The 27,563-nt window shown below is 38.2% G+C and overlaps 1 protein-coding gene across 2 annotated transcripts; it reads right to left on the bottom strand.

The window, feature by feature from the left end:
• Positions 1-1,997: 1,997 nt before the first annotated feature.
• NSUN3 (NOP2/Sun RNA methyltransferase 3) lies at positions 1,998-25,646 on the bottom strand. 2 transcript variants are annotated; one of them, XM_064522354.1, is made up of 6 exons: positions 25,470-25,646; positions 23,215-23,324; positions 21,370-21,713; positions 19,611-19,765; positions 18,975-19,096; positions 1,998-3,764 (listed from the first exon to the last, which is right to left on the bottom strand). In XM_064522354.1, the coding sequence occupies exons 1-6, from the start codon at positions 25,584-25,586 to the stop codon at positions 3,500-3,502; spliced, it is 1,113 nt and encodes a 370-aa protein (XP_064378424.1). In that variant the 5' UTR covers positions 25,587-25,646; the 3' UTR covers positions 1,998-3,499. The 2 variants fall into 2 exon arrangements, with proteins under 2 accessions (XP_064378424.1, XP_064378430.1); XM_064522360.1 differs by lacking the exon at positions 25,470-25,646 and adding an exon at positions 25,035-25,157.
• Between the last annotated feature and the right edge of the window lie 1,917 nt (positions 25,647-27,563).

The following is a 27,563-nucleotide window of genomic DNA, read 5'->3' as shown; positions in this document are numbered from 1 at the left end:
TAATTTAGGTCTAATGCAATTCACAGTTCACAGGGATTCACCAGTACACTGAGATTCATCAAAGTCCAGCTTTCAAGGATTCCTTTGTTCTGTGTGTGATTACCTAGCCCATATTCTCCTCAACCATTTGGTTTAACCACATATTTTAATTACATTCCTGAGTAACTTACATTCTTGGTTTTCCATTTCAATTTCCACAGGGCAAATAAAACTGATGGAAAGCATTTTGACAAGGGTATTGTTATTTCAGCCAGTAGCCTGAGATGACTCCAAATTTGGATATTACATTTAATGTTTCTGGAACAGATGCTGTTAGGTCTTTTCATAGGAACACAGTATCATCTGCATATGTTAGTAACTTCTATGCCTCAAGTTGCATACGCTTTATATCCTCTTAAGTTTTCACAGACACTGCTGACAATTCAATAGTACAAGTGCACCTCAAACATTTTTCATCACAAACTAGGAGAGAGGATGACCATGGAAGCTCATATGCCAAAGCAGCGGGGTACCTCATGCATTTATTTCCTGCAGCAAACAGTGCAGGGGTGAGACACAGGTTTATTGATCTCTGCAGCCCTCTTAAAACAGAGGCCCACGTGCACAAAAACTCCTGGAAGAATCTCACTACCTGATGGAGAGCAGTAATGGATCAGGCAGGATTCTCCCGAGCCTCCAAAGGAGAGAGAGAGTGTTTCTCTTTTCCTTAACAATCCAATTCCCTCCCCCTGTGGAGTGAAACACACTGTGACAGTACAGCAATGATGCCCCATCTTTCTTTTATTATCCCTAAGGGGGGACTTCAGGTTTACATTTGTTCTTAAAGCCAACTCTGTCAGACAATATAACGCCAGTAAAGAAAAAAGTGCATGTGTATGTGTGTGTATACATATAATGTATGTATGTATTTTTGGTGAGTGTACAGAAATTGCTGATACTGCTTCTTCTTCTGGCCTCCAATACACAGTTAGATAATGTGACCTTTTCCATTTATGTAGGAAGTCTTCTTGGGCTTCCTGAGATTCTGGAGTTGTTTAATTTAGTAGGGCAAATAACACCTTCGCTACTGCATTTCTTCGAAGGCCGTCTCAATCATACCTCTCTCATTTTGATAATGTTTGATGGCCTGTATCACGTGAAGGTCAAAACATGGGCTCACATAGGACTAAGTCTCAGAATTTGAGAGGTAAAGGCCTGTGAGATTGCCTGCTGCTGAGAAAGCACACGCAAGACAACTTGTATAGTAACAGACTGGAAGTCAGTAAACGCTCCATCAATCAGTTACATTTTCCTCTTGAAAAAGCAAAATGCAAAAAACGAACTAAAACGAGCACTTTCAGAACATTATTTGTTTTGACAAATTTTTTGCCTTTTAAATGTCTGTCACTATACATACATACATACACACACACACACACACACAAATAAAATATTTCAGTACGTAACCCAAAATGTTTTAACCTTTTTTTTGGACAGGCAATGTCTTTCTTAATGTGCAACTGTATAAATGTTTCATTTTCTGAACATACAGGTCAGGATTTGGCTGGGCAGGAGAAGCTGATAAATGTCTCCAGAGGATGAGCTATGTCTATTCTGAAGGCGAACTGCCCAACCCATCCTCCACTTAGCCACAGAAGCCGAAAGAAGCAAAGCCACTGCACAAGATCAGCATCTGTTTTTAGACAACAGTAACTAAGGTTGTAGGTCAGGTGCTGTCCTTTTGAACCAGCCATCTCACTGCTCTTGATGCCATGGACAGGAAGTTCCCAGCAACCATAATGCTCGCAGTGGGGACAAATGTTAAATGCTTCACTGCCATGGATATACGGACAGAGAACTGAGCTGAACACAGAGTTGAGGCTCATCAGCACAACAAGCCATTTTAGTCACAATTGTAACAAGTAATTTTTGAGCTTACAAAAACAGAATTATTTGAGAAACTAATGAAGAACTACTGCATTTCTGATGTGCTTAGAAAGAGCTTCTGACAGAAAACCTCACAGACAGAAATCCTGCTTTTATTGACAAGGTACCTGGTAATCTTTCCAGTATTTACCACTTATGTCCTTTTATATTCAGAAAAATCAAAGCTGCATTAACAAATGATGTTTGTGATTGCAAAAACCTTATAATTAAATACATATACAGATGTACATACAAAATGGATATGAAATGCATAAATGTACACAGTCACAAAAACACACATTTCAACACAAACAACTCATCTATCAGAAAATCCTCCGTCCTTTTAAAACACGGTTCCTTAAAAACAATTACTGTAAGGTTTAAATAAGGAAAGGACTCCTCTTTGCTCTCTGTGCTAAGAAAGGAATGAAAGGGCTCTATTCTGCTTTGAGACTGACATACAACCTAATACGTAATACTCATAAGCATAATCCAAGTACTGCTCAATCCCAAGTTTTTACACTTAATCTGCAGGCAATAACATATGAAAAAGCAGTTTGCATGTTCATATGCATGAACATGGGAATGCATGTTTATAGAGCCATATTTATCCATAGCATTGTGTAGCAGAATTGAAGAAGCTTGAGAACAACATTAGTACCCGACTTACTCTCCTTGCACACCACAGATGTGACATCATAAACTCACGTAACATATCATAACTCAGTGGATAAACCACTTCTCCATACTGTGTTTTGCTCATTATGACTATAATTATGTAACAGAATTATCTGAACACTGTGCCATTATTGGAGTTATTAATCATTCTGGTTCAAGTATGTGCTTTATCGCCTGCTAGATATACTGCATTATGCCACAAACTGAGTATCAAAGCTAAACACATCTAAATCTACTGTTTTAAGGGCCTTTCAATGTAATTTACTCTTTCAATTTATATTTTGATAAAATATAAAAACATAAAAAAGAAAAAGTTGGTGTCAATATAGCTGCTGACCTTTATGACTGTAAACAAAAGGCAGTTCTTACCAGTAAACAACTTAGCAAATATGAAACCTGTTTTGCCACTGCTTGGAACAGTGAGTGCTTAGATGACAGACTCTGCATACAAATCAGCTCTTACAGAAAAACATATTTCTAGACATGTTTGAGAATAACTGCAGGATTTCCACGACCCTAGAGGCAGGCACCATTCAAACCATTTATTTAAAGATACACTGTACTAAAACCAAAAAAGCAATTTTAAAAAACTGTGCAAAAGCCACAACAGAAGCCACTATTCTAGGATAAAAGTCCATTTCAGAGCATCGCTGTGAAAATAATACAAAGTTTCCCGGATTTCAAAAGGACTTCACAGAGGCCCGCAAGTCTTCATTGTAAGACACATTCTGAATTGTAAGCTAAACTAAGTCAAGTTCCTAACTTCCTTCTCATTTGAGAACAGCTGACGCAAAACTGCAAAGTTCTAAATTCAGTTGACTTGGATATCTACTATAGTTCATATACACACAGTATATTAGAAAAAATATGAATTAATCATACATCCCTTATAATAAACTAAAAGGCATCATGTGGATTATATTATTTTCTTTAATTTGGCTACGTACATTGGACCCCATGCTTTCTCCTTCTCTGGGAGAACCAGAAGTTCATGCTCTTGTGTACCACTGAGAAGAGTGAATTCCTGGGAAACAGCTTTGCCCATATCACTTATATCTACAGGCAGAATATTACTGCATGAGTTTAGAATGAGATTTATTACATTGCTGTTTTCTGCCTTCGAGAGAGTGCATGTAGAATAGACCAGTGATCCACCAGGACGCAACGCTTTAACGGCAGACCTGCAAATAATGAAAAAAATATTCACCATAAGAAGTGAGATATTTGGGGGATTTTGGGGGGAGAGGGGGGGAGGGGACAAATTATTTATAAATCTAGATTTATAAGTCTTAACATACAGAAGAAAAAAAAACTTCAAAAAAGACTCTTAACAGAGAATATAATTGGCAAGTTGGGAAACAACCTGCAACACATTTTTGCTTTCTCATTTATTTATGTATTCTCAGTTAACTGAAGGTATTTTTACACAAGAATGACAAGTAGGAAGCAGCATCCATTCAGAGCTGCAGAATGTACTTCAAGCATTCATATAGACAACAAAACTGTGAAAATGCTGCAACTGTGTATACAAACCAGACTATACCACATCAAAAGTGCCTGTTAAATACTTAGCTGCTTGTGCGAACAAATACCCAAACATACATTTGCACTAATAATCTAGACTACTTACGGTACTGTAATTTTATAAACATTTCTGCAATTTCTGCAACTTAGCAGGTGACAGGACTAGGGGTTTGATTGAGTCACCACTTTTCTATCTGATTTCCTAAGGAAATACGATTTAGCAGACCATACTGTCTGTTAGTTTATCTGCCCTTCACCTATTAACCTGTTGATAAATTTTGACTAAACAAAGGCAAAATAGTGGTTTAAGATTTTAAGTTTCATGAAACTTTCATGTCAGAAGTTCTTTTCAGTTTCCCTGCTGAATCTAATTTTAAATAAACTATTTACTTTCCTTTAAAGCAGATCCCCAAGGTCTTTTTCACAGGGATAAAATGTAGCCTATGAGAGTAAGGAAATGAGATCTGCAATCCATATTCAGCTATCGCAAATTAAAAGAGTAAGGAATAAAAACCCTCAAATCTTGCAGAAGAGCATTCCTCAAACCTGGTAACAGCACATAACTGAAAGAGGAAGCCGCACTAAAAGTTCATTTGCTATTAAAGTGCTCTCTTAAAATAATCCCTTTTAATCATATACTTTGAAGGCTCCAAGGACATAATTGCTCAAAGATTGATTTACAGGCTAGTATATAAACAGATCACCTCATTGCTTCTGGAAAATAGATACCATGGGGCTGAAGCAAATACCATATTAAAATACAAAATTAAAACCAAATCTCTCTTGTTCAAAAACAACAAGAGTACCTCAACAGGTGAATGCTGTTACTCTACTTGTGCATACTACAGAGACACCGAGGTTAGTGCTCAAGTGACTGCAAGTGTGGCACAGGGAATCTTGCCTGTGCATAAGGGCAGGTCAAATTCTGGAAGCATGGACTCTCAGAGACAGACAGTCATGCTGTATGGAAACATATACAATAAGTCTAGACTGGTGGATACTACTGACGCTACTGCATTGACCAAAAAAATCTATGTGGGAAAACTAAAAAGACAAACTAAGAAAGAAAGAAAAAAAAGCCCTCAAATCAGATGAGGTGAGCAGCCTCCAAATGCAGTGAATCTGATTCAGATCCCAGATGAAAAAAACAATGACACTGAAAGAGTAATTCCTCAAGAGACATGCTGAAGAGCTGTTAAGTGTGATATCTGAATGAAAAAAGTTGAGGAAAGAGCAAAAATACGAGAGGAAAAGACCTTTTAACAGGATTGGGCCTTTTCAGGAAAAGAATCAATTAAAAAAAAAAAAAAAGCCTTATCACAAGCAGGAAAGCAGGATCAAAGCAACTCTGAAAAAGTTCTGTCCAAAATAGTAAGGAAACACCAGGACAAATGACTGTTTCAGATAATACAATTGTGTTCACCTTCCCAGGTGAAAATTCCTGTGTATTATACCCAATTTCTGTTCCTGGCAGTGTACACATGCCTTTCTCATTTCTTCTATGACTCCTGGTTACGTTAATCAACAAGCAATAAATTATGTATTTAATTTATTGCATTTTATACTAGCTTAACTTTAGACAGCAAAAGCAAACAGATCTCTCACAACAGATGCTAAAAAAAAAAAAATCAGTGTTTAATGCCTTTACTGTATCAGTCCAGTAAAAAGATGAAGAGTGAGCAGATGGCTAGCACATTCCGCATAAGTGAGACAGCAGCTCAAGTTCAGCCTGTTATAGGTAAAGAACAGGTTACAGAGTACTTAGGTGGTCTGAATATTTTCAGTTTAACTGGGCTTAATGAACATGATTCTAGGATACTTCCAAAATTAGCTAAAGCTATCCCAAAACTGCAAGCTTATCTCAGGCATCTGAGTTCTTTCTGAGAATCTATAAAAAAATTTAAGAATATTTTAGAAAAATGCTGGTAATGGATGACGTACATCATGTCACCTTGAGACAGTAAAACAGAGCAGATGTCCTCCTGACGACCCTTCCAGATTTAATTTTCTAAAATTCTGCAAATATCCACATGCATTTGAATTACTGAACTCTGAGTAGATTTTCTGTGTGTTCCTCCCAACCCACAAACATACGTATACTCCTTAGCAGGGTACAAAAGCATGAGCATTGGTCCCTAAGTTGTCTCTGTGTCTCCACCTGTTGTCTTTGTTTGCATCTGTTCTGCTCCCGCTACAGCTGTCCATTTAAAAGGACAGTGTTTACACTGCTTCTGTCTGGCCTGTGTGACCAATCAAAACATGCCCAGATGTACAGAAGAAAACGATTGTAAAGCAGAGCAGGTAGCTAATGGTATGTATTTCTGACAAAGTACTTGCAAGAGATTCAGTAAGTTAGGTAATATTCTGTTCTATGACAAATGAGAGCAGTTTTTTAAATGCCTCTTTTGACTACCTGTTTGCTTTGTTTTCATTCCAGCATTTTTAATCTATCTTTCTGAAATTAGTTTGCTAAGGTTTAATTTCTAGCACCGCCTTCTAATCTAGAAGATTGAGCAGTAAAGTGTCTCTTAAGAATTTTGGCTAATATTTGATGCCACAGCACTGTATGCTGGGAGGGAGCAGCATTGCCTACCTAAAGTGCCACTTGTGCGTTTTTGTTTTCTAGTGAGAAATGGTATGGCACAGTGAAAATTCTGTACCTTTAAATACACAACCAAAACAACACAAAGATCATTAAATGCTACAGCCTGAGTATCCTGAAGCAAGTCAACACAACCACGACTTAAGACAAATACAAGCAATAATAAAGTATTTGTGAATGCAGTTCACCAGTACGCAGTTCATACACCAAGAGGATTGCACACCTGAACATTAGCATATAAACAGAATGTGTATGTATACTACTTTATAACCAACACTATTAACAGTACTGAAGGGAGCACCAGGATTCAGGGTAATGCCACAACCACAATTGTTTCTGCCATTGTGGGAAACAAGGAGAGAAGGAGAAAGAAACTGTTGGCAGAAGCTCAGGTTTAGTTACTCCTTCTAAAGAGCACTTACCTTCTTGCTTGTACTACAACAGTATCTGGAAGCCTCACTTAAGATTAGAGTACCTAAGTAGTGTACTGAAACAGTGTAAGACAGTCCATTCCTTAAAGAGTTTACACTGTTAAAGGGTAAAGGGGGAAAAAAAACAAAAACAAAAAAACAACCTTCCCTTCTCACAGAGAAGGAACCAGGACAGGCAGGAAGATCAAGCTGCCACCCCTCTCAAAGGTGAGCAGCAAGTCAGTAAGAGAACTGCACCCTGAACCCCCATCTCCTTAGACCCAGATCAGTCCTGGTAATCATAAAGCATTTTTCTCCTTGTAACAGTTATTTGCTTTCCAGCTTTCACATTAGAACTCAAAGAGAACAGAGATGAAGTATAAATGCTCTGTGACACAGATTAGCTAATCTTCAGAGTACAAAGGAAACCACCTACTTTGCATATTTTCATAGAATTTCCCCCTCCCTCTACTCTTTTTCCATATAAACAGGAATACCAAGCTATGAGAAAGTAGCCAGTTGGCTTGTAAACGTGGAAATACCGTTGCGTGACAATCACGGTGCTCACATTCACACAACATCCCTCCCTCCAGCAGATTCCCAAAGCAGTGTACTAACTTGTAACATAGCTGATAACTTTTCACACATAAGTTCATAAGTTGATAACAACAACTGCTTTCTAATGTGTAACAGATACTACACGAAAATTTAAACAAGGATGTGAGAAAATACTTTTACCATATGAAAGTGGAAAAACTATAAATACCAAAAAGTAAATACAGCTTTAGGGTGAAAAGCCAAGATACCTACAAAGGTGTCTTTTTTAACATGTATAAAGTAACAACTGTTCAAGACAACAGCACACCAGTGCTTTCAAAAGCACTGTGCTCCTGCAACAGACAGCTGGTGCAGTAATTTAGAGGAAAGACCAACATAATCTTCTGAACCAAATCCTGAAAATCTTGCATCAAAAACAAACCAACTCTAAGCCTGCTTAGCCTGGGAATTTTCACTGGACCACGATGCAAAAAGGTCAGGTCACTCAATGCAAAACTATCTTAACTCTGAACCTAAGTCATGAGTTAAAATATCTACCAGGGATTACTTTATACTGCAAGGTTAATCAATGTATCTACCCAACTTGCCAAGTTCAGCAACAGCTGCTTCTGTAGCTGTATTCAATGTCACTGTATCACCGTCCCTGATTAAGCTGTGCTTAGCTTTTGAAAAACCTTCAGCACTCAGCTGCAAAATTCAAATGAAGTAGTGCTGGGCTAAAAGTCACAAGGTGATACTGTGGTGGGCTCAGTAGGTTCAGGGAATTTGGTCTGCACATCAGCAGCATGAGAGAGAAACCATTCACCAGAGAACCTGCACAAATAAATTTAGGAAATCAGTCTTCCTCTGTAACGAGTGGAGAGAAACAAGCTTAACCAAGGGACATATCAGAGCTGCAGTATAACTTACTGACATGTGTGGGAACCCGCCACCACTATGACTGACTACACAGAGTGTCTAAGAATGTAATATTCCTCATATATTAGGCATCCTGATTATCTGCAGAATATTCAGTTAAAGCTGAACCCCCAGCTGAAGGAATTTGGTTACTGTTACATGGTACTTTGTAACTTCCAAAACTGGGCTCCACATCCAGAACGATTAAAATGGATGCTACAGAGGGCAGCCCTAGGATATTATTTTCACCTTCCTTTTATTGTAATACATTGTTTAAAGTCAAAATACGTTGTTTAAAGATAATTAATCTGTAATTACTTTTCTCAGTGGTACAGATATCCTTATCCATATTTACTGCACAAGCATTAAAGGTTCATTTTTAATTATAAATCTAGTTATACTTAATTTCATCATTTTAAATTGAAGTACATCCATTTATCATACTGAATTTTCTATATTACAGAGACTAATACTGTAAAGTTTTAAGATTCACATGGAGAAACATGAGAATACATACTAAAGGGACAGGAAACTCACCAGAGCCTCCCTGACATATCCACCATTCCATACAACTTTTTATGTTTTAGTAGGACTTAGTAAACTTACTACTTGCTATCAAGATCCTGAAGAAGCACCACTGTCATCAGCTGACTTGTATAACTCAGTGGTATATACAATCGTGTATATCACTGCAGAAACATGGGGTTATTGTTTTAGAAGTACGAGATAGTCAAGGCATAGCAGAAAAGACTAAAATTGGAAAAAATCCAACACAGTTCATTTACAAGACCTATTTAATATGAAAGGCCTGTATATAGGATCGCCAAGGTTACCTCTTCCAGGGGACAATGTAAAACATTATGCAAAAGATGTCATTACATTATAAAACTGCAAGCACTGTGGTATATTTGGTACAGGAAGACATACACGCTGAATTAAAAAGTCAACTCTTCTCTTGGCTACTGAATGCAACTTTAGAAAATACCAGCATATCACAATTCCGGAGACCCACTGTAATATCAAAGAGTCTAATAGGTTTAATGGTATTTTGAAATCATCGGTGGCCTGGAATTGCAATAGCAGGAACACTGAAGGTTAGATCGAGATTCACCTGCATGTCGTTCTGTAGAACTTGTCTGATGCTCGTCATGCTCCCCTCCGCTTGCTTTAAACTACTCACATTACCACTTTATGGTCACTGAAGCCACACTCAAATTCTTCTAGCATATAAGCATAAGAGTACAGCTGTGAACTAGCTAAGAGGGTGGTGGTCATCCCATTCAGGAGTTACTCTAAAACAACTGAACATATGCTGATTGCTCCTCTCTTCATTCTAAATGAATATTCCACTTTATTCATATATTTCTGGAGGATGTGTCTTTGGAAACAGATTCAACAGCACACATTATTCTACTGTGGAAGCCAGCGGTATAAAAAAATGTATTAAGGTAATCTATTCTAACTCCTCACATTGCAAGAATGCTAGATAAGGTTTTTTAAAGCAATATATTATTTTAAAACATTTTTATTTAGTTTACTTCTCAGGATTTATTTTAAATCTAACAATGGAGGAGTGAGATGCTAAAAATAAACTAGGTAAAATAGAGCAATATGATTATTTAGCACCTTAGGAAAAAAGGACTACTCTACAGCCACATGACGACTTAAACTGATACACTTTCACATGCAACTAAAATGTAGTTATCTAGAATCCCAAAGGGGGGGTTTTCACACTGAAAAAAAATTAAACAACATGATAGGTTGCCATTTTGATCATTTTTAAAGTCTTGGTGTTTCAAACATCCTTTTAAAAATAGGCATATAATAACTGGATATAAAAACATTATGGTATACTATTTCATACTACAGCAAGCACCTGCATGTCCAGCCCACTCCTCCTATGCTTGGGTGTATATTCTGCATGCCACTCAAAGGGCCATTAATTACATTGCTCATTTAACCATTTTTCCATATTAAAGTAAAAGACTACATAGGTTTTAGGGCAAGTTTAAAACAATGCAACACTTCAACAGTGCCATCTTTTGGCAACTGGGATGTATTTCTTTTCAGTATCCTAGTTAATATCTGATCAGAATAAAATTATCAACCCTTTTATAAGCCATTCAAGAAGTACATGCTTCCTTTTATCTTGAATCCCATTCTTCTTATTGACTAAAGACATCATGCATTTCCTTCTTCCTCTTAAAAGAGTCCAGACACATCACAGTCACACGGCCTGTATCTTAAAGGTTTTGCTTTGTTTTTCCCAAGCCAAAGTCAAAACGATAAGGAAATCCCATCCCATCTCATGCATCAAAATAACCCTTTTTTAATACTTTGGTGAAGGTCAATGGCAGAAGTGCACAGGAGACACTGATATGAGTTCAAGTATTCTCTCCATGCCCCAGGCATTACACCATCTCTGCTCTTCTCTTTAATTAAGCTTTGCTGCTGGGGAGAGACAGCACAGTTCAGAACAACATAGTAATGACAGTAACAGGAAGTGACCGTGTTTTCTTGCAGCATTAGACCTAAGTATAAATAAGTGTAAAAATAAGAACAAATAAGTATAAATACAGCCACCTAAGAAAAGAGGAAAAAATAAACCCCACTTGTTTCGCTCTCGTCAAAATTTGCTCTGAAAACACTGATAAATAACATGTTCAGAACAAATAATTTTAAACTCGTCTAATAAAAACACTGAACTTCCAGTTCAACATTAGTGAGCCTTCTCCTTTAATGTATGGCGAGTTCTGAGGCAATCATTGTGTTAACAAAAGGCTATGAGACACCCTTTGCAATATCAGATGCATAGCAGTCTTGCAATAGGAACAGATGAGCTTACTTCTTGTTCTCAGATTTAAGAATCACAAGTGCCAATGTGACGCTGAAGAATTTTGCTCCCACCCTGAATGTTGCAGATGCCTTGCAAGCTTACATGCTGGGTCTGCACTTGGGTGGTATCACTAACAGCAAGGCTATTTTCAGCTGGACAGCCTCCAGCTGCCATTCCACTGCTGCTGCAGTGACAAACCTTCAACCCTTCAGCCAATTTAGTCAACCCAGAAGTAGCTTCTTCCCCTGCAAACTTTCAGATGTCCAAGCTGAAGGAAAAGTTTTTGCTTACTTTAACCCAGTCTGCTCCCTTTGCTCCTTCTTCCCAACTTAGTTATTTAAAACAAGAAAAACATATATAGTCCAAGCAGAGCCTTCTCAGCAAGGGAAGGGAGAACAAAAGAGCTCTGAAGCCCACTACAGACTTTGCCACACATCCCTAGTGTTTTTCATTAGAGCTTACTATGCACGTGTATACACTAAAAGGACTAAAGGTAGTATTACAGCAACATCTGTGTATCTTATGCTTAAACTGATCCCCAAACAACTACTTAGCTGTTTTGTAGCTTATTTGTTCATTCATTCATTTATGAATTCCATAAACCTCATTCTGCCACCTCTCAGGGGGTACTTGATCCATATTTCTCATAGGGCACTATCAAAGGCTTAAAAACCAGGAAGCAGTTAAAATCAGCGCCTACTCATTTTAACATCTCTGACAGAAGAAGAGGCGGGGCCACAACAACCACCACAGCATTTGCTCTTCTCTCTGTAAGGAGATTCAAACCAACCATCAGCCCAGAAAACAGCTCAGCTGTGACTGGAGTCTATTCTTTATTCTAAAATAAAGGCACTCCCTATTTCTCTGCTAAAATCCTACTTACAGAAAAAAGGTAAAGATTCACTTACTACCAAAATGCATCAAGATAAAAGGAAGCATATTTCTCAAATGAGGTTGCTTGGGCACCTACTTGGAAGAATAAGAGTCCTCTGCTCCAGTTCCAGTTCCAAGGACTATTTCACTGTTTTAGTTAACAATTTTTTTGTACAAAATAAATAGCAAGTCCTTGGAGTAGGAACCAGACCTGGGACTTGTCTCTCTTCCACTAGTATCAGGCATCATGCTCTCTTGCCAAAGAATCTTCTACTTCTTTTCTACTGGCACAGCCTCTACAGAAAATAAAAACAAAAGACGCATACGGCCAGCAATGCAGTCAACAGTGTTTTGGGGAATGGTATAGAACAAACATGGCACATTTAAGCACATGAAATTAGAATGAAAATTAAAGGCTCACTGTCCAGTCAGTGGCTAGCTAACCATTTTTTATCCTGAGGGACAAGGAAACATGAAAGAGGGAAACATTTTGCCTAGCAAGACACCCTGAACAGCACTGACTCTGGAGCCGCAGGCCAGCACTCTATATCACCATTCAGTTTTTCCAGGTAGAAAGTGGTTAAAGAAGGAATCATCCATACAATCCACAAAAAATGTGTTAGTTCAACAGCTGCAGTTCCAATGAGTTCCCAGTGGAACTAAAGGACTAAGTGATTATGAATAGCAAATAAATTTAATGGTCCACTATAGGAGAACAAGAGGAAAAATTCAGGGGAAACAGTTAAAAGGTGCAGAGGAGTAATCCTCAACATGATTCTCCCCCCTTCCCTACTTGCGCTCTCTTCCCTTCTCCACACATAACGGTGTACTTCCTTCCTCAAGCCACCTCTCTCCTTCTGCTACCTCAGTTCCGAATTCCCTTAGCTTGTTTCAAAATGTCCCAGAGCGTGACCCCATGGAGCTCCTTTCTACAAGTCCCGCAAACTTGGAGATGGACATGTTAGTCACAAGAAGTCTGAAGGGACCATTGCATTTCTCCTTTCCCCATGACATGCAGCCCTATCCTCCTTCTAACGCCAGACACTAAAAACCTCAAGAAACATCTAGGATGGCAAGTTAAAAAAAAAAAAAAAAGAAAAAAGTCCTTCCTTGCAGACCTTCCCTGCTTTTCCTGAGAACATTCAGACTGAATTTTCTTCTTTCATCGGTAACAAAGCACAAAAAAACTAGATCACTTTGCCTGCACAGTACAACTAGCTGATTGAGAGTATCTTCCTTTTTATTTCATCATTACAGGCCCATGTGCCAAAAAGGCTCTTTTTGTCTTAGTCAAAACAGAATTTTTTTTCACCCATTCATTTATGCCAAAAATTTTCTTGCACTTTTTTAAACTATTTTTTTTTTTTGGGGGGGGGGGGGGGGGGAATTATTTACAGCCAGAAACATCTTTCCAAAGAAGGAAAAAAATAAAACATTTTGGAGAGAATGATCATTTTAGAGTAAATTTCACAAAAGAGGAGATTTGCTTTAATATAGCTACTGAATATGCCAACACAGATCACAAATGGGATTTTCAGAATTCTCTCATGTGGCATATAGTAACACGGGAAGTATAATTACCACCAAAATCACTCTAAGTAGCTGATGTCACCATCACTATGCTGCTGTCCAAACTGAACTCAGGCTTTACCTACAGTTAGGAATTTCCCTCAAGTAGCTGTGACCAACAGGGAGTCCTCATTAAGAACCTCAGTGAAGAAACACACAGCTGTGATTTACAACAGCAGAGACTATGTCCTCCTGAAATGGATGTCATCTCACTGCTCCTAACTGTGGCCTACGAGGGTTACAATGACAACAAGGAAGGTGGTAGCTCTATGTCACTAATGTCTGAAGCAAAGGCAAATTCTCCACTGTTGACAAAATCTGGACTGAACAAGTACATATGCGAAACCGTGTTTTATTCATTTAAAGGTAGGATATGTCCTACGGATTTTCTTCACCAGGAACATCGCGATCATCCGGTAAAAGAGAGGTGACTAACTGCAAAGCATGTCTTGTATGAGAGAAGTACACTGCTCAGGCTAGCAGAGGTTGGAAAAGGAGTTCAATATTTACCTTTCAAAACACCAAATCCAGCAATGGCCAAAACCACATGCAGGAAAAATTATGTATGGCAATATACAGTAACAAAATTACAGTAAGAGATATTTATTACTACTCAGTGCATACACCACAGTAATGTATCTAAATTAAGATACTGTACGTTTAGCTGTGTAAATGCTCAGAATAATTAAAGAAGGAAGAATTTTAATGCAGGAAACAAATTAAAACCCTAACTTCTACTGTATTACTAGGTGATGCATTAATTTTACTAATGATACAGTGGTATTCTGCCTACTTAAACAATTTTTGCCTCTGTCAAAACAAAAAAACAATTAACAGTACACTGAATAAAAAGTAGAAGCAGCTTTGTGATTACTTTTCTAAGTATGTGTCAAAAACTTTACATTTCAAGGAAAATATAGAGGTGACACTGAATATGTAAGGGAGGAACATCAGGTTTTTTTCAGTAATTCCCAGTATTTAATACACATTGCATGAAAAAGATGTTCTTTTAGGGAAAAAAAAAAAGTGAATTACTCTATGAGACCATGTCACTAATTTTCATATACCACGGACCATTGCATGATCAGCAATCTCTGCTCCAGTGAAGCCCAGGACTGAAGCACCAAGACAAACATAGATCAGAAGCTTTATGACGGTGCTTGCACAGCACCTGCTTACCTACATTTGACATTAACTAATAGTGTAAGTTCCTAGTATTTCAGAAAATTAAGTTCAGAATATTCAAGTTGAGGGTTTTTTTTTTTCTTCCAAGTAAAACATGTGCACAACCCTTCCTCCTCCTCCCCCCCCCCCCCCCCCCCTTTCTGGTAACCTTTTCTTACAAAGAACAAATCAGCAATTACAAATAATATGTTATGATTGACATTCAAAGCAAAATAAAGTTCTAATGCATTATACCTTGCCATTGCACTCCAGTTGCACAGGGGATATAAAAGAAGATACATATATAATGGACAGCCAGACATTGTTCCTTATATATTTATAAGCAATGCAGGGATTCAAACTTTTCATTAACTAGGAAGAATAAAGTGTTTCCCTATTTTCTCAACACAAATATAATGCTTCACCCTGAGTTCTGAAAAATGAGAACACATACAACTCTAAACAAATCAACTAAGAAAATAAAAACAAGGTGCAGGCTTGTTTTGCCACCAGTAATTTCAAAGCACAGAATATTCAGGATCCTTCAAATTTCTTATGCACCTAGAATCCCCTGAAACCCTGTTAACTTTGTGTGCGCGTGTGCACGTCTGTACCTATTCAAAACTAACCATCTGCCCTGTAGTAAACTCCTAAGAAAAAAAAGGGGAGAGGGAGGGACGAAGTCAGACACGGCGTATCTTTAAAAGTTAGTTTGAGCTCCTCTGGACCAGAACTCTATTGCACACTAATTATAACTGTTTAATTACTCTGGGATGTTGTATATAAAACAGTCACGGTAGTGTGAACACCTTCATTGCATTTTCTAAATTGTATTATGTTTGGGATTTTTTTCAGCTGAACCCTAACACAGTTTCTTTCAGCTGCAATAACTGGTCGGTCTAGGAATAATTACAACATCCATAAGAGTTTTACCATTAAGTTATTATGCACTCAACCCTAAGTTTAATTTTTATCTGAGAACTGATACCATTGGTAAATTCACTTATCGGTATCACTGCATTTTGTGCTAGCATTCAGTAAGAGGAAATGACCATTCCTCACTTAGTTTGCAATTTGTTTTCTGCATGAACACTCCAAATAATAACAAGATTTGCAGTGTGTTCTTATATTATAGCACTCAGCAGGGATGCTTTGGTTATGGCATTAACAATCATTATAATCTCAATTTCCTTCAAATCAGTGGTGCCCTCACTGCTTATAATTTGCTTTTCAGTATTTATGCTACTTATTTACATTTCAAATTTTATTCTGCTGATCTGCTTAAAAAAATGCAAGACGACAAGTGAATTACAAGTGAAACATTTCCATAACTAAAAAGAAAGAGGGAAAGCCAAATTTGGGGCTAAATGTCACTTGACAGAAATGAAAATAAAACTCTCTTTTCCATTTCACCCCTCTTGTGTATGTATTCCCTCTTTGAATATGCTCCTTATATTTAAGTACTACAGCTAAAGTAATACTTGGCCCATATACTTTAAGCTTCATCTTCAAATTGCACAATATTTATTACATTACTTTAAAGAAAATTTCTGGGATACAGATTTATACTTATTTTTGTTTTATAGATATGAGAACTGAGGAGAGAAATGTCCATGAGCATTAAGCACAAGGTAATCTGAACAGATAAATCACGGCTAACTGTGCGTAAGCTGACTCGAACAAGATGTAGCATAGCTGGATTAGTGCATTGGTTCAACCTTACCAAATATTATCAAAGTATCGGAGCCAGGATTCAAACCCAATTTTTTATTTATAATTATGTACACTGGCCATAAAAATGATTTTATCATTTCTGTTTTTCACTTACATTCAGGATCTGAGGCTTCATTAGTATTGTGAATTCATTCTAATGTGACCAGATAAAAAGTACCATAAACATCCAGAACACAGCTATACCATTTACTAAGTATATGTCAAGTATTTTACTAGATAAAGCTTATAATCTTTATATCTTGAATCTAACCATTCTTTCATATGCTCCAAAATCTTAAAAACAACAACAACAAAAAAATCCCATGCACGTAACAATAGACTCTTGAATCTACATAACTACTTACACCTACAGTGAGTGACAAAAATGGAAATTAACATCCTTTTACTTCAAGTTACCTATCAAAAACATTTTGTCTTATTGCCACTGCTACGGTAAAGCATACTTTCAACCGAAGCAAAGTTCTCTTCTAGATTTAGGACCAATTCAATTAAATATGATTTGAGGTGACAGGAATGTTTCCTTTTTTAAAACAAGGGTCCTGCTGTCAACAGTTCTCCACTTCAGGTTTATAATCTGGAGTGATTTATGTAAATTTTCAAAATTTCACTGCATGATATATGCCTTCTTGCGTTAGAGGTTCACAAATTGGATTTTATATGACAAATATTGAAAAGAGAAAACTGAAAGAGGTCAGTATTTTAAATGTGATTGATTTCTTCAAAGGAAACAAGTGACATGACGCATTACTGCAATAAGACACTCATATTTCTGTTATAAATCATAGGCTTCTGCTAGGGCTTTTTTGACTCAAGTCTTGCAAAACTATCTTGAACTGCTGCAATGGGAACTTCCCATAAAAGCTTTTTTTTGTTGTTGAAATAATACATTATTTTTCCCTCAATTTGCTTTGACAGATGGGTACTTGCAAGGTAAATCATTGAGACGCACTTAACAGTTTATTACTTTATCAATACCTATACAGCATTATAATAGCTCCAGAAACTGTTTTTGGAAGGAAGCATAATTCTACTTTAATTTAACTCCTAAAACATTTTTACTTTCGTATATAATTGTGTATTATTACTATTATTGGTTCATTTTGTAAAATTTTTTTTAAGAAGTCAGTTATAGGCAACATTGTACTCATTTTCAAACTGAAAGTTACGAGCAAGCAGAAAACATGAACTTTCATGAGACTGAAGGCAAGACTCACAGGACAGTAACTTCAAGCATGACTGTTACTTTACAAAAAATACTCGAGTATAGAAGGTATCAAGGAGAAGCCGTGTTACAGTTTTTCATGTTGTAGAAAAGAAAGTGCTTCAAATGTTTCACGAGTGCTAGCCTATGGCTGGCATCATTTAAAAGTATAATACATTACAACTTTGATTTGGATTATTGGGTGGATTTTCCTGAAAAGCAAACAAAAAAGCTCTCCAGGTCCCCATCTTTTTTTTTTTTTTTATTTAAAAAAAAACAAACAAACAAACAAACTTTTTTTAATAGTCATCCAGCCTGGAAGACAGCAATACCCTATCAATTACAACCAGTAGTCTTTCCTGCTATAATCACTAAAATGGGTATTAAATTCAAGTAGTAACAATGGGCAACAGTAGACTCAACTTCTTCATATAAATAGGCCAGAAAACAAATTCTGCAGCAGCGTTATCTAATGATCAGCTGGTAACCAGTATTGACTGACAGCTCTGTGATCAAATAGACTATAATAAAGAACCACATTTGATAATTCTGCTGAAGAATAAGAAAGAAACACGCTTGAAAAAAAATGCCCAGCTTAGCTACTTTTTCAGACGGTTAAAAAAAAAAGCTATTAAAAATTCTGCACATGTTTTTGCTTCACCTGGGGAATATTTCTGGAACCATTTTAGCTGTGTCCACAGAGAGTATTTTGATAAGGTACCAGGCTGTTTTGAAACATCTATAAATGGACCTGTATTTTAATAAGTGAGTTAACAGAACTGCAAAGCAGTATGTTAGTAGAGGATCTAGACCTCACTACTTACATTACCCCCCAAAATTTCCATATTCAAATTAGCCTGGATTAACTTCCATCTAAACAGCAATTGCAACAAGATATTCTTCACTTACTCTTGTCATTGTGTGAAACTTGGATTTGGATATTAAACATGACAAATCTTGCCCCCATATCATTTTCATTAACTAGAAGAAGCTCCTTTAATAGCTTTTCTTTGCACATCTCACCTTAGCAGCTGTAATTGTAGAGAAGATAACTCCTTTCTTTGTATTAGCCTAAGTGTAGCTTGCTGAATATCAGAAGCGAATAACCAACTTCTGTCATTTGAACACGGAGCATCCACCAGTATCTATACAACCAATATGAGGAAACAAGATAATTAACAATAAAAAAATCCACTTTCTGAACAGTGTATGCCAAAATCTACTCAATTCATTTAGACTGCTTTTTTATTCTCCATTTTACAGGCAAAAAATATCTATTTATTATTTTGAAATGTTTTTGTAGAGTCATCAAGGAAAAAAAATTTGCAAAAATTACTACTCCACAAGCATCCTCCACCTGAGTAACTCTCACGCTTCTTTCTTCCCCCTTCCTAACTACACATCATGCAAAGAACACAGTGATAAGGTCTTCAGAATTCATTACCAAGATTAAATGGTTAACATCATCTAACACACCAAGAAATGCACAATAAGCTTCATATAGTGATTCCTCAGGCTCTGCAGAGCCTGTTTGTGACCTTGTTTCCCCTGATAAGCCAAATATTTCTACTGGGTCTTGAAAAAAAAAAAAGAGAACAGCATAGGGAAAGATAGAAGTAAAATACAGAAATACCTTTGGCTAATATGTAATAATGTTACCTTGTCATATAATTCAGGATTGAGATCTCCAATCTGTCTGCCGTCTAGTTTAGAAACAGTTATTGAGTTGATCAAAGGATCTGGGATGAAGGATTCTAGTGTCTGTTTCAACCATCTTGATCTCAAACCATCATACTCATTACAGTGAAACTGACCTTAAGAAATTAAAAACTAAAGTAACATTCTAAATAAAGTATCATTCACTAAAGTAAACATTCTCTGTAACTTTTACAAATATAAGGAATTAAAACAATGTCACAAGTTTTACTATTTTTCCAGGACCATCACAGAGTTCACACCCCATGTGCTTATGTTGTTGCACATATTATAACACTGCTCGATATTTACAAACCCCAGTAAATCTCAACATGTTCCTACTTAGCAACCCACTAACACTTACGGCAGTAATAGACCGCCAAAGTAAAACAAACTTTAAACATAACCCACATCCAAAGAACAGTGCTAAGTAAGAAATTTTCTGGTCTCCTTCCACCATTGTCTAAAGAAAGTATGTGCCTTTAATTAATTAGCCGCCTTTTTTATTAAATAAAACCTCAGTTTTCTGTGTCCTGAGCCCATCACTACAACTCTTTGTTTGAAAATTAAGCCGGAAGTATTTTAACAAAAGAATATTGGTTGCATTTACGTTTAAAAATGTAGCCAGAGTAGTCACCTGTTCAGAAGAAACACTGCTGTTGCTTGCACCAAGGCCAGCATGTAGCATCACATTTTCCTCTTACTTTAGAAAGAGGGCCACTCCTTTCTTTAATAAAATTTCTATTTTGATGTCTCCGGACACTGTGGTTTGCCCTATACTCTATTTTTGCCAAATACAATACAGTATATCTTAGCATTCGCTGAGGTATAGTCAGAATCAACTTCCTTGTATCTGACTCACTTTCATGCGTAACAATTCAGAAGCAGCCATGGGATATAAGTACTTTTTTCAAACCCTTTTAAAAGGGCAAGCCACATTTAATTTACCTTGTAAACAGCACCTCACTCCTCTAGAAGAAGGAGAGAGACAGCCATAATCTCCGGACACAGGTGTTTATAGTAGTTTTCTCACTCTAGAACCTACAGTGCTGCCAGCATTTCAAGACAGTTACTACCTACCCAAGCTAGCATATAATCTTAGAGCAGTCACATATTACTTGAACTCCTTGGCCTGGAAGAACTGAACTGTGGTTTTCTGCTGCCTTCCCATGTGTTGTGACCCTCTTAGTGCCCTTGTGCAACATCTAGGTGGATTGAGACACAGAACTTGATACAGACCAATTCCTCACCATAAGCTTTCTCTGCCTTAATCTTTTATGTCCCATTTTACATCTGTACACTTAAGTTTACAAACACTATGTGCATAGCACTGGCCAGACAAGCAGCAAAGGAAAAGGAAAAAAAAGTATTTTAAAACTGCAGAATACTTACCTCCCTGTGTCAAGAAATCTAGAAATGCTTTTAACTAATATCTTGAGAAGTAACAATAAGCGAATCAGTGGAGTAATAAAAATGTAGAGCTAATCTCCTTTTGTTTGTCAGTCTGCAATAATCTGTATTTGAAGAACTACAGCATTTTTCATCCACTTTTAGGTAAACAGACATCACAAAAAACCTTACCAAACAACATGAGACTACTTAGAACATATGCTGGTGCTTTTTTGATCCAAATCTTGTACAGAATGCAAACACAACTAAAATAACCCAGATAAACAAAGTCAGAGACTGGGTATTAACAACTAATAACAACTCAGTATGTTACCTGGATAGGCACACTGTAGTATAGCTACTGATTTACCCCCTGGCGCAGCACATACATCCAAAACATCCTCCCCATCTTTCACCTCCAGTGCCAGCACTGGCAAGAGTGAAGCGGCATTCAGCAGGTAATATTCTTTCAGTTTACCAATCTGGTGTTTCTGTGCTGGGAATCTCCTAGGAGTTCTACTGATGTAACACTTCAATGATCTTGGCAGATAAGGCAAAGCTTCTTGAAAGAGAGGACGATATCCCCTCAAACACAAAGTATTCTCCAGCTCTGAGGACCAACTGAATTTGTTAAGAAGGACAGCATGCTGCCAGCAGACGGGGTGCGTGAGTATATCCCTGGATTGAAAAAAAGGAAAAGCTATTTAATAGCTTGACAAATGAAATTACATTTCCATAATGTGGTAAGCCTTTCCTTACATATGAATAACAATTTCATCATGGCATGATTTTGCTGAAATTAAAATGGAATCATATCATTTTGATTAGATATGATTAAGAAAAGCATCCAGGAAAAGAATTTTAATAGGAAAACAAGACACTATTTTCTATAAATACTGCCTTTCAAAACGTTATCTCCCAAAACAGAATGTTATTTGTTTTTCCTAATGCTTTAACAAATGACTGTAGAACCTACACATTATGAAGTTTAATGCTGTAACTACAAAGTATTTCCCTAGGGGCCAAGAAGACCTATCATATCAGTTGTCAAAAATCACAACAAAAACAAAAATCACGTTGGCTTTGTAAGGGTCATTCCAGCCAACTCTGTGTATGTGCATTTCTAAAATACATTTTTTACAGGTGTTCTTTTCTAAATTTCCATTTATGTTCTGCAAATGTTGGGTCAGGAAAACTTAAGACAACAGATATTCCTGGAAGACAATCAAAAAGCAGTGCTTATATGGCAGGAACAAGCCTGTTTAAATTTCAGTTCGCTTTTCACAGACCTTTGTTTTGTGAATATTCCCCATTTCCCGTTTTAATTCCCCTCTGTATTTTTTCACATTTAGCCTGAGGAGTATCGTATGATACTCCTCAGCAGTATTCACTATCTTAAAAGAGAAAACTGCATCGATGCAATCCAAAATAGCTTTTAAGTTTATTCAGCTAATCCAATGTTATGCTTCTGTGTGTCTAAATTTTTATAACAGAGACACTTATTTAAAATTACTTTTTAATCCAAACATGCTAAACAAAGACAGCACTCAGAGTAATCACATGGTTACTAAGGCTCTGATCATGTAAGATGCTTTTCCTTTCAAACTAGAGCAGTGAATTTCTCCTGAAAGGCTCTTTCACTGTCTTTCCTATGAGTAAGAAACACCAGCTAGCAGGGAGAGAAAGATGTCCTCTCTCAATGCCACAGACCGTTTTTTAGCTGCTGTGTGATCAAGGCCCAAATTAAATGATGTCACTTTCTGTACAAGTAAAGAGCCATTAAAATTCAATTTCTTCTAATGAAAGAAACCAGGGGAAGTACTTCTAACATCTTTGTCTCAGTCTCTTAACATACTATAAAGCTGTAGAATAAACGCTAACAGCTGCTGTTAAGTATACAGGGATGCTTTTTCGACCATGGTTTTATGAAACATGTAAGATAGCAGTCTCTTTCTCTTTAAACTGCACACACATACAGGTAACAGAAGATTAACCACCACAAAAAGAAGCATGTCAAGGGAAAAACAAAAATTCCCTGTTAGTCTTCTACTATTTCATACTGCTACTCTAAACTGAAAATAGCAGAACCAGTTGTTATATTCTATGATTTCTTGCAGGAATTTTATGAAGCACTTCAAAACAGAACACACTCCCCACACACACCCAAAATAAAACAGACCTGACTTTGGTCCATGCATCTCCCAGTTCCTTTGTGTACTGCTTCTCAAAATGATCCAAAACAACTTGACAAATCTGCCTTTGAAGCTTCCCTTTTGTTTTATTTTCTAGCTTCAGAGAATAGAAGGAAAAAAAAAGCAGTAAGAAAAACAATTATTAAAAACACAGTTTATCAACTTAAATCAACTCGGTATCAGTGATACTAAGATGTTCAGATATCACGGTCCTGTAACACATGCAATCAAAACTAGTAATAGACATTTTAGAGAAAAAACAAGTTAGGCTAGTATAGTCTCTTCTTCCCTACCCATGATGAGGTAATTCAAAACTTGCTGATAATACTCCTTTTACATATCCACTAAGCTAAGACAGTGGTTTCTGGGGCTCTGATGTATCAGGAGCAAAATAAGCAGAGCATGATTATGGAGATTGTTTCCTAAAAATATAATCACCTCTGCCAAGACACATCTCTCAATGTGCTTAACTAAAAGAAAAAAATTCATCTGAATCATTGTGCAAGTAAGCTGGAGTAGAGTCACAAAGCACTGCAGTGGCTAGTTTATTCCAGGAGAAAGGAAAAACAATTAATTCAGTTATACTTTCTGGTTTGTTCTTTCTTTAACCTAAGAACATCTTATGTCTCATTTTAGGGGACCCGGGGTGGGTGGGGCAACTTTTGGTCTCTAAACAAACTCATGCTATTCAAATGGAAAACTTCAAGGGAGAAAGCTGGTTTTTTGCTCCCTAAAGGTATGCAACCTTCCCCCGCCAACCTAGCACCATCATTCTCCCTGTTTTCCTCCTTATATGTCATCTGTAGCTCGCCTCTAAACAGAAAAACTTAACAAAATGTGAATGGCCTGTTGACTTCAATGAACTGCAAATCTTGGAGTTATTTCTGTTGTTTTTTAATTTCTTAAGTGGGAGAGGTGCATAGCGTTGTACAGATGCCACTGAAAAAATTAGATGAAATGACCACGCAGGTACAACCGATGCTGTAAGAAACCAAACTGATTGCTTGGCATCACCGATGATGTGAAAAGACAGGAATTAGCTGTCAGGCTTGCTTCCACGGTATCCAGAAGAGTTCTGCTAAACTAAAGCAGATGTCTAACCATACTCATGCTTAAAAAACTAGGAGAGGTTTTGCTTTCACAAAATTAATATCACAGTACAAAGTGAACTTGTGGGCCAGAGTTTTTAACTTTAATGTTAAGCAAATCCTATATTAGAATGCCTGCAGTGTAACACAAAGGGAACCGCCACTGTGTCACATTTAAAGGTAGACACACACAGCACTAGGACAAAATCATGTAGAAGTAGTTCTCAATACCAAGCACCAAAATTAAAGATGTACATGCTTAATTATAAAAGGGATAATAAAAGCATATGCAGGAGTTTGGGATTTACGTGGTTCAGGTCATAAGATCTTACTGGAACTTCTTCTGCAGATACAAACATGAGAATGAGTCTCCAGAGCGCTTAAATTCAAGAGTGGCTAATTCAGCTGGAACAGGGCTTAAGAAAAAGGTGAATTAGCTTCAACTTTGAAAGAATTTGGAAATGAGAATTCAAATAAATAAAATAATTCAGGAAATATTTTCATTATAAAGACCTAAAAAAAAAGCTCAGCAGTCGATGTTTGTAAACAGGTAAGGGGAACACCCAGCATCCAAAGTCAGGACTAAAAACCTAACCGCTGCAGGCCGTTATAAAATTAAAAACTCACATAAAGACACCGCATAAGAAAGCGCTAATAAAACCCCTCAGCCAAGCACTATTGCTGCCCCATGCTCTCTGTACGTTTTGTACGCCGGGTACCTCTAATAGCGGCCGTCCGCGCGCACGCCAGTCTCGCCGCCGGCCTCCGTTAACGGCCGGGAGAGCGCGGGCGGCTGCGCGGTGACGGGGGCGGGGCGCCGCCGCCATGATGGCACAGCCCCGCGGGCACCGGGCCGCCCTTCCCTCACCGAGTGCTCGCTCGGAAAGTCGCCCCTCGACATGCCGCCAACGGATATTGCAATCTCAAACTGCGAAGCTTCAGTCAGGATTGCCGATTCCACCCCCGCCCCGTCTAACGCGCCCGTTAGCTTTCCTTAAGCCGCGCCGTCTGGGCCCCAGTGTGACCGCAGCACTCGGCTCCGCGCCCCGAGGCGCCCCGCTGCCCGTCGCGGGCAGGCGCCGGGGACGACACTGCCGCTCCAGCGGCCGCCCGCCTGCCGCGTCCGGGCCGCGCCGCTGCCCTCGGCGCCTCACCTGCTGCGGCGCCCGGGCCGCCCCGCGCCGCGGCCCCGGCCCCGGCGCAGCCGCGGCCCCGGTCGGGGAACGCGGCGGCGACAGCAGCCCCGCAGCCGCGGAGCGCAGCAGCCACATGGCCGGATCCTGGAGGCGGCGGCGCGCGGGGCGGCGCGCGGGGCGCCCCCCGGCGGGCAGCGCGGCGGCAGCGGCGGGTGCCCAGCGCCGCTCGTCTGCGGGCTCGCGCGATTGATTTATTTTCTTCGTAAAGTGCTTTCTGCCTTCTGAACTCCCAGGAGAAATTTTATTTATTTATTTATTTTTACAGCGGAACGCTGCGTTGTCCTCCAGTGTTCTTTCTCTTTCCAAGAGGTAAACCAGGATTAGGAAACAACTGACCTGTATATTAATCAACTTATAAAACCGATCCTCATCCCAGAGCCTGCGCAATCTGCTGCTGCCATCCAAGCTGTATCTATTTTTTACCACTCCACAGTCCTCCTGGCTGGCCCGAATTGATGCAGACTTTGCAGTTTACTTTTCAGCAACCTGTTCTGCACCACACAGAGATGACCTCTAGTTTAGCCTGCTGCTATTGCAGATAAAACAAATCACCAGAAATATAAATACATAAACCTTTTGCACAGATTTTCAGCTAACCCAGGGCTGTTCTGTGGGAACAGCATCCAGCAGGGCCACCAATCCCTAGCTGATGAGCTGCCAAAATGCTGGGGCAGTTCCTCTTCCAAACACTTCACGGTGACTGTTTGTCAAAAAAGAAATGCGGGAGGCTGCACAGAACTGCCGAGACCTGCAGACTCCTCCTGTAAGAAGGCACTCTGTTGGCCATCTCTTGCTTCAAATTTTGTGGCCTCCAAAAATTAAGTCACTGAATAGCCACTTTCTCTCAAAAGTTTGCTTGTCTATAAGCTTTTGCCAATTCCTTCAGGAAGAGCAACCCCTTTGGAAACCTCAAGTTCTTTTAACACTAGTTTCTACGAATGGCTACTCACACAGCTTCTGCAAACTCAGATAGCCTCTGAAATCCAAAATGGAAAGTGCTGTAAAAGGCAAGAGTGCTATGACGTAAATAAATATTTGAGTTTCAGGCAATGACTAATGAATACTAAGAATATTTATGCAAATTATCATCAAACTGGAAAGCTTATTTAAAGCAACATGTACCTCACTTATGCCAAATGTGAAAGGAGACCAGAAAGGGTTTTCGATAAATGAATTTTACTATCAGATATGGAACAGTACTGTTGTAAAACTACAGGGCTGAGTCCTCTGAGGTTGTAACTCTGCCAAGACCAGTAACATATACAACCAAATACATACAATAATTGAATTTATTTTACTTGACCATTAAAGCAAACATAAATGTATGCTGAAGGAATCACCTTACCCTAATTACAGACCAATATTCCAGTTGTAGGTGGTACTGTCAGTGTTGCTTACTGTGGCAAAAAAACCAGTAAGTTTTGCAACATACATCTCAGAAAGCAAAGAAGGGACTTAAGGTTGTTTAATAGCAATTCCACCATCACAGACAGACAGACAACACTATAAACAGCAAAAATGCACCACAAGCAATATCTCTATTGCGTGCTATTGTTCAAGAGATGGATTGACTTTGGTGGGAATTGACTTCAGCACTTTTTGAGTGGCAGGCTACTGCTCCTCTTAAGAAAAAACATCCAAACCTATGTGATTTCTGTCATCTAAGAAAGTATACTTGCTACAGTAAGTGACTGTGTGTGTGCCTGGACACCCTGTAAAGCAACAAACCACAAGTTGTATCACATTTCTGCAAAATCCAGTATTACTTCACAACACCACTGTAACTTCACTCCATAATTCCTGTAAGCTAATTTACCGTCTTTCAAATTTAGGATTACTAGGCATGTTTTTGCATTCAGGAAAGCAGAGGAAAGGAGACTGTATAGACCCTATTGTCCCCTGATATTTTCAGAGGGTGGAGGATGGCTCACGTATCTTAAAATTAGTCAATATTCAGAAATACCACCAACAGTACATCAGCATCCTCAAAGTCTAAAGAACAGCAAAGACCATGCCATTACTGTGACTTTTTACACTTCAGTTTTTGAGAGT

Source organism: Dromaius novaehollandiae, chromosome 1 (genome assembly GCF_036370855.1).
Source record: "Dromaius novaehollandiae isolate bDroNov1 chromosome 1, bDroNov1.hap1, whole genome shotgun sequence".
Lineage (NCBI taxonomy): Eukaryota > Metazoa > Chordata > Aves > Casuariiformes > Dromaiidae > Dromaius > Dromaius novaehollandiae.
Note: the sequence above shows the minus strand (reverse complement) of the source record. Positions and strands in the feature narration are given on the sequence as shown.